At 50.1% G+C, this 14,589-nt stretch overlaps 1 protein-coding gene across 1 annotated transcript in view; it reads left to right on the plus strand.

Annotated features, from left to right (window-relative positions):
- The window catches only part of GPR45 (G protein-coupled receptor 45), a 42,525-nt gene extending 28,498 nt beyond the window's left edge, over positions 1-14,027 (plus strand). The window contains exon 2 of the mRNA XM_024999356.2: positions 10,274-14,027. Coding sequence (XP_024855124.1) covers positions 10,492-11,613 — 1,122 coding nt within the window. The 5' untranslated portion in view covers positions 10,274-10,491 and the 3' untranslated portion in view covers positions 11,614-14,027. The remainder of the gene's footprint in view (positions 1-10,273) is intronic.
- The last annotated feature ends 562 nt before the right edge of the window (positions 14,028-14,589 follow it).

The following is a 14,589-nucleotide window of genomic DNA, read 5'->3' on the forward strand; positions in this document are numbered from 1 at the left end:
GGTCAATATGTAATGCAGAGACCAATGCACTCTTTCTCTGTCTGACTGACTTCACTCAGTGTGGTGATCTCTGGGTCCAGTTTCCCAGGCTGAGAAGCAGAGGCAGGACGATGCTTTAGGTCTGGAGTTCCCTGACTGGACCGGTGCCAAAGCCTCCTGTACATCACTGGTCCATCTCAACTCCGTGATGGTTGGGTGGTGGTTTGGTGGAGGCAGAGGCGAAGGAGTTAAGCTCCCTGCCCAACTGATACTTGTTCACTCAAGGGTCACGAATTTCCACATGGGCCGAGGCTGCAGGACTGACAAGGTTCCAGTGCTGTTTCATCTTTATCACAAAGGTGGTCCCTTCGACACCACTTCCCTCATGGGTGGACCCAGCTGGGATTGTCAGGGCGGGGCTGCCAGATTAACAGCCCTCTGGACAACAGTGTTAGGGACTCTGGGAAAATAAATTTAAAACTCTAGGCCTTCCCTCGTGGCTCTGACATAAAGACCCCACCTGCCAATGATGGAGACAAGGGCCAGGAAGATCCCACATGCTGTGGAGCAACTGAGCCCAGGTGCCACAACCACTGAGCCTGTGCTCCAGAGCCTGGGAGCCACAACTGCGGAGATCACGTGCCACAAGTACTGAAGCCCCAGCGCCCTGGAGCCCATGCTCTGCAACAAGAGAAACCACCGCAGTGAGAAGCCCACACACCACAGCTAGAGAGTAGCCCCTCCTTGCCACGACCAGGGAAAAGCCCATGCAGCAACAAGGACCCAGTGTGACCAAAAATAAAATTAAATGAAATTAAATGAAACGCAATCAGTCACCTGCAAACAGACGCAATGGGTATTTTTTGGGGCGACGGAAGTGTTCCAGAAGTGGACTGTAGTGACAGTTGCCTAACATTATAAATTGACTAAAAATCATTGAATTGTAAACTTACAATGGGCAGGTTTTATGATATGTAAATTGTGCTTCAGTAAAGCTGTTAAAACATTAAAATGTTATCAAAAGTCATTTTAATAGAATTTATCAGCTGTGTTTTCTTTATTACTAATGAAAAAGCATATATATATATATATATATATTTTTTTTTTTTTTTTATCAGAGTCAGGGTTTTCTTTTTTCAGAATAGGGGGATAAAATGTTAGAAAAATTGCAAAGGTACCCAAGAGTTTAAAAATAGTTTCTGAGGAAGTCAAGTTCAAGGGAAGGATGGGCACCTGCAGATGTGATTTTGGAGAAGGAAAAAGGTTTTGCCAAGCAGCCAGGCTGCAAGGCTGAGAAGTCTGAGGAGCCCGCGTGCATCCAGGGTTTCTAGAATTTAAAGGAGCTGCAGCTGCACTGGGAGCCTGGTTGGGTGGGGGCCGGTGGTAGGTGGCAAGTGGCTTGGGACATCACCTGTTCTACATGGAGAAACTCGACATTGGCAGATCTTATTTTTTAGCATCTTGAAAAAGTGCTAAGTGTCTCAGATCTCATTAAAACATCAAACTGTGTCTGTTTTTAAAGAAGCACCATATGCTTTGTGCCTCAAGCAAAATCTTTATACCTGGTTCAGAGACTTTAAACACCACCCCTTAGATGCAATACTTCTAAATCAGAGAGGGGGGAAGTTGGCTTTTCACAGTGGAATGCATAAACACAATTTTTAAGAATTACTTGGAACCTAAGGTCCCTACGTGAGCCATATGCTTTAAGGGTGATATAAAGATACAAAGGGCTTCTCAGGTGGCACTAGTGGTAAACAAGCTGCCTGCCAATGCAAGAGAAACGCAAGCGATGCGGGGTCAGTCTCTGGGTCTGGAAGATCCCCTGAAAAGGGCATGGCAACCCACTCCAGTATTCCTGCCTGGAGAACCCCATGGACCGAGGAGCCTGGTGGGCTATAGTCCATGGGGGCGAAAGCAGTCAGACACGACTGAGCAACTAAAGATAAAGATGAAAAAAATGGGCATTTGGTAAAGGTTGGGTGGGCCATTTGGACTTCTCAGAAGGATGTATAACACCAACTGTTCTATGTCATAACTAGAGCAAGTGTAGGCAGTCAGTGGATCCAAGTCAGCATCTGAGTCTGTAGAAAGGGATTTGTCTGCACAAGGAAACCCACCTGCACCCTGAGTGGGCACCGCTAACAAGGCCCCAGAACAGAGCAGGGATCAGGGCCCAAGGGGAGGCAGAAGTGACCGGAGGCCCTCTGTCCACTTGACTGTTTTCTCATCTTTAAATGGGAATATTAATGTAATCGAGTGGCTGTGAACATTTTTTATATTTTTAAAATTTTGTTTTTAAAAATTATTTATTTGGGAGATGGGAGGGTGGTTCGAGAGGGAGGGGATATACGTATACCTCTGATTGATTCATGTTGAGGTTTGACAGAAAAAACAACATTCTGTAAAGCAATTATCCTTCAATTAAAAAATAAATAAAATTAAAAAAAATAAAGTTATTCCCTATGAAAAAAGTATTTGTTTCTTTTGGCTGGTGCTGCGTGTGGGCTTTTCCCTAGTGTGGTGAGTGGGGCCTCTCTCGTTGATGTGCGAGAGCTGCTCACTGCTGTGGCTTCTCTTGTTTCAGAGCACGGGCCCCAGGCTCATGGGCTTCAGCACAGGCTCAGTAGTTGTAGAGCACGGGCTTAGTTGCTCCACAGCACACGTGATCTTCCGGGACCAGGGATCAAACCTGTGTCTCCTGCAATGATGGTCAGATGTTGATCCAGTGAGCCACCAGGGAAGTCCCATTTTGTGCATTTGAAATCTTATCCAAACAGTAGGTATTATTACTGTTTTCTTTGGTCCGAGCAAGAATTCAGTCTGTCTTAGACCCCCGTGTTCACACAGAGTCCTGCAGCCTGGTTCCACAGACTAGAATTTCCCAACTGGGTGCCTGACCCCAAAGCAATGCCCAGGCTGCCAGTGTGTCCAGGCTTTAGCCCCCTCAGGCCCAAGCCTGGTCACTCCACAGAGCCATATGAATGCTCTTTGTACATATCCTTGGGGTGGCATTGGGGACTGAACAGATCAGATAGTGCACAAATCCTGGTGCTTCCCTGTATCTCCTGTGGATGTGGCAGTCATCCTACATTCTCTGCAGCCAGCAGCGTTAACTCCAGGGGGACAAGGAGTTCTCACCCACTCCTCTCCAGAAGCACCCGGGAGAGCTCAGCTATGCGTGTCCTACGCGTTCAAGGGCAGCCAGAGTCCTGGGGTCCGTCCACGGCTGCCGTGGCCCCATGTGCTCCTGCCCGTCTCTGTTCCCACAGAGCCTCCAAGCTACTTTGTTCCTGCCTCCTCCTATTCCTGCTGAAAGACTCCACTGCTCCTGTCCCAAAATACTAACTCACTGCTAATAAGAAAGACCCGTGTGGCTTCCCTAGTGGTCCAGTGGTTAGGAATCCTTGTAATGCAGGGGGCGCTGCTTCAATCCCTGGTCCGGGAAGATCCCACATGCCAAGGGCAACAAGCCTGTGAGCCACAACTACTGAGCCTGTGCCCTCGGGCCCAGGAGCGGCCACTACTGCGCCCACGTGCTACAGCAAGAGAAGCCGCTGCAATGGGAAGCTCAGGCATGGAAGCCAGAGAAAGCCTGCAAGCAGCAATCAAGACCCAGCACAGCCAAAAATAAATAAAGAATAATAGTTTTAAAAAACCCATGTATGTGAACGCCCACTTAAATCTCATGGAAGTGGCCCAGCTCAGGGTTAAGCCAGCCCTCCTGGGTCTTAATGTGGGTGTCTTTTGCCACCACTTTCTAGGTGAAGGACTGCAGTCTATAAAACTGCATCAGTGGCAGGGTTCTACAAGGTAGGCTGTCAGCAGCTCCCAAAATTGAGGATTGAGAACTTTAAATTCCCTAGAGCCATAGTTAACAGAAGGCTTGCTGGGCCCCCAACCCTGGGGTTGTGATTCAGCAGGTCTGGTGGCCCTGATAACCTGCATTTTTAATAAGTTTCTATACCCTGGCCAATGCAGGTTCAGAGGACTCCTGAGCTATCACAGGGCTAAGTCTGGCAGTAATAATGCACACAATACATTTCAGGTGATCCTAAGAATCCTCAGTAAAGCTGTGCTTCATTAAAAGCCTCCCCGATTCTGTTCTCTCCCCCTTCCCCCACTTTTTTGTCTGGCCACACCATGGGGCATGCAGGATCTTAAGTTCCCAAACCAGAGATGGAACCCACACCCCTTGAAGTGGAAGCACAAAGTCTTAACCAGGGAAGTCCCTCCGATTTTGTTCTGTTTGAAAATTTTCCTCCCAGGAGTCTTGCCTGAGCTGAGAAATAAAAAATATGGTCTCTCTCAGCTCACTTTTCTTAGAAGCTGAGACACATAGCCTAACACCTGTTTCTAAGCAAAGCTATTGATGAATTACTTCTGGCAGCTCTTGCCTAGTTTTCATTGCCAATAAAGTTATTGAAATTGGGATATACCATCTGTTTGAGAGTTTGTATCAAAAAGACAGGTGACGCGGCTGCAGGTAAAGACAGACTCAAGCTGTTTCCATGGTAGACTTCCCCATCTGCCCAAGCTGACATCACTCCTTAGATCCGGCATTTGTGAACCAGCATTTTCCTGGAGTAAAGGATGAAAAGTCCTGTATCACAAATGTGATTGGTTACTGGAAGCAATAACCACAGCTTCAGAGAAAGAACTCACCAATTCCCCACCAGCAGAGACAGCAAGTTCTACTGGAGATTACCATGCCCGACTCTCTGCAGTCTGCCAGGCTCCTCTGTCCATGAGATTCTCCGGGCAAGAATGCTGGAGTGGACTGCCATTCCCTTCTCCAGGTAGATCTTCCTGACCCAGGGATCGAACCCACGTCTCCTAGATTGCAGGCAGATTCTTTACCACTGAGCCACCAAGGAAGCCCCAGAGATTATATACATATTTCTAAATCTTGAATTAAAATGTAGATGTGCTGCTGTGAAGTGACTATTAGAATTATTTTTAATATTTCTGGAAAATAGTTCCCTAAGAAGTGCTTGCTCCCCAACCCAGTGCTTTGAGAGTTTATTCTTCAAAGTGGATGGTGGCCGCACCCCAGGGAGACTCTCCGGACACCCAGGGCACAGCTTGAGGAAGGCCAGCGCCCACCTTTGCTTGAAGGACGTAGAGGAGCAGCATCTATGGGGGCAGCCAGAGCAGCAGTGGGGTTCTGAAGATAGCGGGACTAGTGGGCAGCTGCTGTTGCTGTCGTGTGGGGAGGGTCAGTCATTTTTCTGAACACCCAATGGTGATTCTGGCTTTCTGGGCCGGACCAACCTCAGACTTGTGTGAACTGCCAATGCCACCAGCTATATCAGTAAACATCAGGCCATCACATTACAGCCACCTTGGCGATGCACCCTGAGGGGGCTCAGAATGTGCAAACACAGGATACTGGCCGTGGAGAGCTGAGGTGCACATCAAAGGACTGATTTCAGTGAGCCCAGACTCCTGCACCTTCTCGCACTTAGAAAAGCGGTAAATTCCTTAGCTTGAGATGTCTGGTTTTCTTTAATTAACAGTAATCTCTGGTTCTGACTACCTGGTCTTTGTTGTAAAAACTCCTGCATATCCTGGCTTCCTGCCGTCGGTCCTCTCCCCAAATCCTGGCACTTCTTCAGAGCAGCCCCTCTGAGACTGCAGAGAGGCAGTCTCCTGGGCATAAGACCTCAGTTTTGTCCTCCGAATAAAACGTAACTCTCAACGTTTAGGTTGCACATTTTTTTTTTTTTTTTCAGTTAACACATGTAATAAGACGATCTGCTGCCTCCACGCAGACCCACCTTTGGACAATCCTGCTTTAGTCGTGACAAGAAAGGAGGCATGAGCCTCTGTTGAAAACCCTTTGTGGGTGCTAAGTTGCTTAAGTCATGTCCGACTCTTTGCGACCCTACGAGCTGCAGACAACAAATGCCGTGCTCCGTTCAGTGTCTCCTCTCTGCTCACTGCCAGTGGCTCCTTCCACCCCGGGGTAGACGCAGCTCACTAAGCATGCCGCCCAGTGGACCCCTGCTCACAGCGGAGCACAGGCTGTCACCTCCCCTTAGTAAATGAAACCTCAGTTTACAAGGCTTGTTATTTTTTCTCAACTTTTTCTTTATTCTTTAAAATATGTCAACAGTTTTTTAATTGGAGTACAGTTGTACAACGTGTTAGTTTCCGCTGTACAGTGAAATGAATCAGCTATATATATATACACAGGGGCTTCCCGGGTGGTACCAGTGGTAAGCAACCCACCTGCCAATGCAGGAAACAGAAGAGACACAGGTTTGATCCTTGGGTCGGGAAGGTCCCCTGGAGGAGGAAATGGCAACCCACTCCCGTATTCTTGCCTGGAGAATCCCATGGACAGAGGAGCCTGGCAGGCTAAAGTCCACGTGGTTGCAAAGAGTCAGACATGACTGCAGCAACTTAGCACAGCACATGTGTGTACGTATATCCCCTCCACCTTGAACCTCCCACTCACCTCCCACATCCCACCTCTCCCCTTTAGGTCAATAGAAAATGGACATGTGGACCCAATAGGGGAAGGGAAGGTGGGATGAATTCAGAGAGTAGGACTGACATAAATACACGACCATGTGTAAAACACGTAGCTAGTGGCAAGTTGCTGTATAGCACAGGGAGCTCAGCTCGGTTCTCTGTGAGACCGAGATGCTTATTTATCTTCAACACCTGCACGTCTACTTAGCCCCAGGGTGGGATCGATTGCATGGGAACTACAGTCAGTGCCTTGAAATGGTTCCGTTCCCAGCTCGATGCTTCCTGGGCTTACAATTCCCATCACGACCCCTCTCTTCCACATACAAGCCGCAGGAGAGATGCTGAGAGCTGCTTCAGACTGAAGAAGGCCCCAGAACATCTCCTGTTTGCCTGTTACCTCTTACTTTGATCTTTAATGTGCCCGAATACTTGCTAAGAAAAGCGCTGTTGATCTGGGGACAAACAACAGGACTGTGACCAAAACGCTGAATTAAAATATCTGAGAAAAGTTGTTGCCCAGAAGCCCAAACGATTTTAATCTGATTCAACCTCAAGACACATATTTAAAAAAAAAAAACTCCTTGCACCATCTGTTCCTTTGGTTAAGCATGAAATCGCTCCCTATAATTACGTTGTAGGAAAGATCCACTCTTACAGCGTGGAGACGGGGGCAGGTGAAAGGCTCAGCCAGGATTGATAAACACATGGACATGCAGGGGTTTGTCTTTTTCTCAGTGGCCCGTATTCTGTGCTCCAAGAGGGACTTGATCCACCAGGGCTTCAAGCATACCTGTCATGGTTCCTGTTATTTAATTCAAGAGACAGAAATCCATGAACTGGAAACAATGAGGGATGTGGAATTAACTTACTAATTACTAGTTGGTGAATTATTGACTAATGCCCTTCTTTGTACCAGGCCTTGCACATGTTCTTACAACCCTGGGGGTAGACATGTGGTTGGTTTCATTTCATAGATTGGAAGACAGAGGCACGGGAGTATTGTTTCGTGCTAACTCAAGTATCTGTGATCTGCAGAGAGCTACTTTTCACTTACAGAATAACACAGAAGATCTCTGCTTATATAGCTCAACCTCCACAGTTTTGGATAACCGCTTCCACCACTGAGATAAGCCTGTTCTGGCCATGCTCAGAACTGGAGCTCAGACCGTGGGTCTACCCTGGAGCACTGAGGACCAGGCGGGCCTGAGCTGAAGTAACATCACCAAGACATTGTCACTGGCAGAGCCTTTAGACTATGTGGTGTGAGACCTCCTGAATTTCTTCGCCACCCCAGTCCTTCAACTTGAGATCTCTATGATATTGACTCTAAGGAATCTGGAAAAAAAGATGCTTCTCACCAGCACAGAGGAAGAAGTGGGCACAAATAAGTGGAAAGCCAGAGGGCTTCCAAAGGACAGAAGCTGCCATATCCCTAAGGTGTCTCTAGGAGCGTCTACAGGTCTGATTCACACCTGGCTCATGCATTTTGTTTCTGGCAGAAGGTAGTGGAAAGAAGAAACAATTCAGTTCTCCTTCGAATGTTTTCATTCCCAGACCGCTGCCAATGGCAGGGGGCTCTAGTCGGTCAAGTGTGTTCTTTTGGCTCCTTGTGGGCCCTGCCCACACTAGCCCAAGCGAGGGACTGCCCATGTGATCCCTCCCTACCGCCAGTGGGGCTTCCTCTGGGGGAGCCTGAGGAACCCAGAGCTGCTGCTGCCTCCCCTCCTGGTTCCATGGCCACCTCAGTCACCTACATGCCCCACTGCAACAATCTTTTTACTGAAATTATGAAACATTTATTTCTCAGGGGAGATAAAGATTGGGCCTATAAAAAGAAAATTGAGTCAAATTGTTGGCTCATTAAGTCTTATATTTTTAAATTGCTTTATCCTTTTAGGTAATTTTTAAATAAAGTATATAATAAATGATATCTTGTTTAATAATTCAAAAGTGCTTCCATTATATATATACACACACACACACATATGAAAATATCTTTATTCATCCATCAATGGACATTTAGCTTGTTTCCATGCCTTGGATGCTGTGAATAATGTCCAGCATGGTGAGTACAATTCACAAGATTGTATTATACACTTGAAATTTGCTGTAAAGAATGGAAATCATAATTTCATGACCACATGCACACACACCCCAAAACTGATAATTACATGAAGAGATGGAGCTGTTAACTAACTTTACTGTGGGCATCACTTCACAGTATATATGTGTATCACATCATCACCCTAAACTGACACGTGTGATATGTCAACAGTCTCTCAGTAAAAGCTCAGGTACAAGAAGAAAACAAAAGACCAGCTCGGGCAGTGATCTGCCTGCCTTGCTCCCAGCACTGAGGGCCAGGCCCCGCCTGTGCTCCCCGTAACAGGCCTCCCTGGGCGACACGTCACAGGCAAAGAAACAAAGACTTAAGAGAAATTAAGAAACAAAATCAACTCAGTTGGTAGGATCTATCTGAATCCCAGGCTGGGTTCTTACCCCAACTACTATATACTTGTGTGTGTGTGTGTGTGTGTGTGTGTGTGTGTGTGTGATGATCAGTCACTCAGTTGCGTCCGACTCTTTTGTGACCCCATGCACTGTAGCCCTCCAGGCTCCTCTGTCCATGGGATTTCCCAGACTTAAGAATACTGGAGTGGGTTGCCATGCCCTCCTCCTGGGGACTTTTCCCAATCCAGGGATTGACCCTGCATATCCTGCATTGCAGGCAGATTGTTCACCATCTGAGCCACCAGGGAAGCCCAACACTCTGGCAGCACCACAGTTATCTGGAGTGTTACTACAGTGGAAACTGGGGGAAGAAGACATGCGATCCTGCTGGATTATTTCTTACAACTGTTTAAGGTCAAACAAGCTTCCCAGGTGGCTCTGCAGTAAAGAACCCACCTGCCAATGCAGGAGATGCAGGTTCAATCCCTGGGTCAGGAAGATCCCCCGGAGGAAATGGCAACCCATTCCAGTATTCTTGCCTGGAGAATCCCATGGACAGAGGAGTCTGGCGGGCTATAGCCTATAGCGTCGCAAGAGAGACAGACATGACTGAGTGGCTAACCAACAAAAAGGCTAAACAAGGAGTGGCGGCATATACCAACATTTATTTACTCAATAAAGTTTCTGTTGAGCACCTCTGCTGGGGACACAGCAAACAACACAGACAAAGCCCTGCCCTCACGAAGCTGGCTTTGCTCCAGCAGTGCCTCATGCAAAGCTTCACTGGATCAGGGTGCTTATAATTCAAGTTAATAAACTGCTGTTCAGTTGCTCAGTCGTGTCTGACTCTTTGCAACCCTTATGGACGGCTCACCAGGCTTCCCTGTCCTCCACCATCTCCTGGAGTTTGCTCAAACTCATGTCCATTGAGTGATGCCATCCAACCATCTCATCCTCTGGCACCCTCTTCTCCTGCCACTCTCAATCTTTCCCAGCATCAGGGTCTTTTCCAATGAACTGGCTCTTCACATCAGGTGGCCAAAGTATTAGAGCTTCAGCTTCAGCATCAGTCCTTCCAATGAGTATTCAGGGTTGATTTCCTTTAGGATGTATTAAATAAATGCTGATTGTGGAAATGTTGATTGCAAACTCTGGTCCCCCACAAGGTGGGTCTGATTAGGTTTCCCAGGTGATGTGACAAGGCTTGTCATACTTGTGAAGACCCAGCCTTGTTCCAAGTGGTAAATAAGTGAGTCATCTCCACTCCAATGCTTAAAATACCTGTAAAAGGTAAAAAAACTGTTCTATTCCACACATGCTTGGAAGGTCTAACCCCCTTTTCTTTCCTGCTTCTTTGCTCCAGGCCATCCAGAGCCCACGAAGTTGCACAGCCAGTTGTCACGGAGACGATGAGGCTGTGATTGATGAATCGCAAGTCCCAGCCTGTTGCTCCCAAAGACAGGCTCCTCCCAGCCCTTCCAGCTCCCCTGAGACCCAAGCCAGCAGGAGGAACATGCAGCCCCCGAATCGCTGAGGCCCCTCCTATCCCGCTTCTGCCTCACTGCCAGGGCCTCTTCCACGATGGCCTGTAACCAATCGTCCATCGAGACCTACGAATACCTGCTGCCCAACGGGAGCCACGAGGGGGACTCCAGGGTGCCCCCACCGCCCGCCACGCTCAGGATGTCCCTGGCGGTCCTCATGATGCTGATGGTCGTGGTGGGGTTCCTAGGCAACGCGGTGGTCTGCATCATCGTGTACCAGAGGCCGACCATGCGCTCCGCCATCAACCTGCTGCTGGCCACGCTGGCCTTCTCGGACATCATGCTGTGCTTGTGCTGCATGCCCTTCACGGCCGTCACCCTCGTCACTGTCCACTGGCACTTTGGGGACTCCTTCTGCCGGCTCTCAGCCGCGCTCTACTGGTTCTTCGTCTTGGAGGGCGTGTCCATCCTGCTCATCGTCAGCGTGGACCGCTTCCTCATCATCGCGCAGCGCCAGGACCGGCTGAATCCCCGCCGGGCCAAAGTGATCATCGCCGCATCCTGGGCGCTGTCCTTCTGCGTCTCGGCGCCGGCGCTGGCCGGCTGGACGCTGGTGGAGGTGCCGGCGCGGGCCCCACAGTGCGTGCTGGGCTATACCGAACTCCCGGCCGGCCGCGCCTACGTGCTGACTCTGGTGGGCGCCGCCTTCTTCATTCCCTTTGCGGTGATGCTCGGCGCCCACCTGGGCGTCCTGCATGCGGTGCGCAAGAACGCGGTGCGTGTGCACAACCAGTCCGAGCGCCTGGACCTGCGCCGGCTACCCCGCGCCTGCCTGCGGCGGCTGCGGCGGCAGCAGCAGCAGGCCAGCCTGGACCTGAGTTTCAAGACCAAGGCCTTCACCACCATCTTGATCCTCTTCGTGGGCTTCTCGCTGTGCTGGCTGCCGCACTCGGTGTACAGCCTGCTGTCCGTGTTCAGCCGGCGCTTCTACTGCGGCCCCTCTTTCTACGCCACCAGCTCCTGCGTGCTGGGGCTGAGCTACCTCAAGTCCGTCTTCAACCCCATCGTCTACTGCTGGCGGATCAAGAAGTTCCGCGAGGCCTGTCTGGAGCTGCTGCCCCCCACCTTCCAGATCCTCCCCAAAGTGCCTGAGCGGATCCGGAGGCGAATCCAGCCGAGCACCGTGTACGCGTGCACGGAGAACCAGTCCGCGGTGTAGGGGAGGGGCGAGCAATAGCCACCATCTGCCCCTCACTTGACTTCCTGGGACTCCCGAGCAGTCAGCGCTTAGCACAAAGGGACCCGCTGGTCACCAGGGAAACGGGCTCCCGCGTTTGCACGATGAATTATTTCTGTTTCTTGCTGCGGAACATTAGTGCAGACCTGTTGGAAACCCGAAGGCATCAGGACCAAAGGGGAGATGCGTGCAGTGATGCAGGTGGTGGCGGTTCAGTCGCTAAGTTGTGTCCGACTATTTCGACCCCATGGACTGTAGCCTCCCAGGCTCCTCTGTCCGTGGGATTTTCCAGGCAAGAATACTGGAGTGGGTTGCTATTTCCTTCTCCAAGGAACCTTCCTGACCCAGGGATCAAACCCGGGTCCCCTGCACTGCAGGCAGATTCCTTACCAACTAAGCTATGAGTGATGCCCGAGTTGGGCCGAAAGTTAGGGAGGAAGGGGAGCAGTAGGGAGGTTGGCTGAGTGGCAGGAGGAAGGCTCTGTGAGCCCTCTCCAGGCCTGCCTTGGAGACGCCCGGGTGCCCTGTTCTGATGTGAGAAACCCCGGTTCGTCCATCTCTGGGTGGTCAGGCATTGTCTGCAGCACCAGCATCCTCCACAGGCGTTGGTATCTGTGTGTGCGTGGTGGAAGCATGCAGAGTTCTTTATGTTGGTCAGATGGGCATTTGGGGTGATGCCAAACCATCCTTTCTGGAAACCAAAGTCACATAGGAGACAGAGGGGCCCTGGGCCTTTCAGCTCCCGTGTGACACACGGGAGACCTCGGTGGCTCGAAGCCCAGAGAATGTTCGAGGGCAGCTCAGCTGAGAGGAGAAGCCCACCCCAGTGCTCATGCATGTCCTCAACCCTCCTGCCCTCCATGGCCCCTCACCTGAAGCCACCTCTGGGTCAGCGGTGACAGCCCTGCCCCTTCTCTTCTTCCTGCTTCCTGCCCCGCCCCACCTGGCCCTCCTTCCATCTGACCAATGAGCGGGCACCACATGCCTTGTCCTGCTGATTCATCATTTCAGTACTTGTGTTGACTTGCTTTCAGGCTCAGAAGTGGCTGGGGGCTTTGTTTACATGTTTCTCGTGATGCCCTGAGGCCCGCCACATCACCCCGTCACAGTGGCGGGAATACAACCCCCACTGGGTTGCCTTCGTGACCTCTGTGTTCCTCTACCTCACGCAGGGCTGCAGGAGTCTGACTGCTGTAGCCTGGGCCACCTCCCCAGGACCCTGGGACCCCGGTCCCCCAGCCCAGGCAGGACCGTGATCCAGAGGGCAGATGCTTGGAGGGGACCCTTCTGCTTGTCCTGGGCACTGGGCCTCTACTCCCTGGGCCCCTGTTACCACCAGGAGCTTCCACTGCTGAAAGTGACTTTCCTGAGTTCAGGGCACACAGTTGGTTCTGTGGACTGTCCTTACACTTTCAGATCTGAAGAGAGTGGGAGATTTAAAGAAAAATGTAGAAAACATGATTCCAAGCCCAACTCAGTTAGAAACTAGTCATGTGAGCTTGCTGGTTTCTCCCCACTTTCTCTGGGCTTTGGTTTCCCCATCCCTGAGGAAACAGGTTTAGAAGGTCTCCAAGGTCCCCGCCACCTCTCACACACTCCGATTCTAAAATGCGTATGTTTTCCACTCGTAGACACCACACCCCCCGCCTGCGTTTATCTATCATTAATTAAGTGCCTAAGAGGTGCAAGGCACTGTGTGGTTGGGGGGTGGGGTGGGAGGGGTTTGGGCCTGGAGGCAGATGTCAGAGTTATCTCAGGATAATCAGGACTCACATTTGGCGCAGGAACTCAGATGTTCCCCATGTGTATTTCTTCTCGTTTCCTTTCCAAGGCTGTATCACCAGACTAGCTCCTCATTCTCCTCCTGTGACAGAAGCAAAAAAGAAAGATAACACAGTTTACACTCCTCTAAGCCCAGAGGAGTTCTTTTTCAGAAAATAGTTGGCACTTTTCTCACCAACCTCACCCTCCCTTTATACACGGACCCAGAGCCCCTAGACCCTTTTATACTCAGAGAGGGAGAGAGAGGTTGATCGAAGATGGGCAGTTGGTGTGTGATTGATTGAGGTGTGTCCCTCACGTCTGTGTCCTGTGAGCCCCCAGCAAGGTCAGGGTTTGCCCTCAGTCCCCACGAGGCAGAGCCGCATGGCCTTGGTGGTATCTGAGAGCACAGCCTGCCCGCCACAGGGACGGAGCCTCTGGGCACCTCCTCGCTCGTGGCCGTTTAAGAGAATGTTCTTCAGGAGCCTTGAGTAAAAGAGAAATCCCCAAACTTAATGAATGAAGGTACCAAAATTTACATCAATCCGTGTTATATGATGTGTGTTGGACAGTAATATATATGTTTCAAAGTAATAATTTTGTATATATTTTAAATAAAGTATTATTGTTCTTTCCGTGTAGAAGCCTGTGTTCTTGCCAAAATTAGCGCCAGGGCCATGATAGCAAGCCGGGAATCTGGGGTCAAACATCTCCTGAGACACGATCACTTCCTAGAACCTGTAAGCTATTAATGGAGCTGCAACGACTGAAAGACATTACTGATTAGATGACCAATGGGAGATTCAGCAGTAGGGGTCGCAAGGCAGCACCCATGGTTTTAATAAAACTCTCCACCCTGCTCAGTAATTCCAACTAGCTAGTTTCACCTCTGACTTTTTTTTTTTTTCTGGCTGTGGTGGGCCCTCCTTGTGGCAGCGGGCTTCTCTTGTTGTGGCGCACAGGCTCTATAGCACACGGGCTCAGTAGCTGTGGCTGGTGGGATCTTAGTTCCCAGACCAGGGATCGAACCTGCATCCTCTCCCTTGGAAGGCAGATTCTGAACCCCTGGACCTCCAGGGAAGTCCCTCACCTCTGACTTTCATTTCGCCGCCTTCATGATTCCCTCTAGCCTCGCTGAGCCTTCAGTGAACCTTGTCCTAAAATCCTATGTAAATAGCAAGCTCTTGTTTCCTTCCC

Source organism: Bos taurus, chromosome 11 (genome assembly GCF_002263795.3).
Source record: "Bos taurus isolate L1 Dominette 01449 registration number 42190680 breed Hereford chromosome 11, ARS-UCD2.0, whole genome shotgun sequence".
In the NCBI taxonomy this organism is placed as follows: Eukaryota; Metazoa; Chordata; class Mammalia; order Artiodactyla; family Bovidae; genus Bos; species Bos taurus.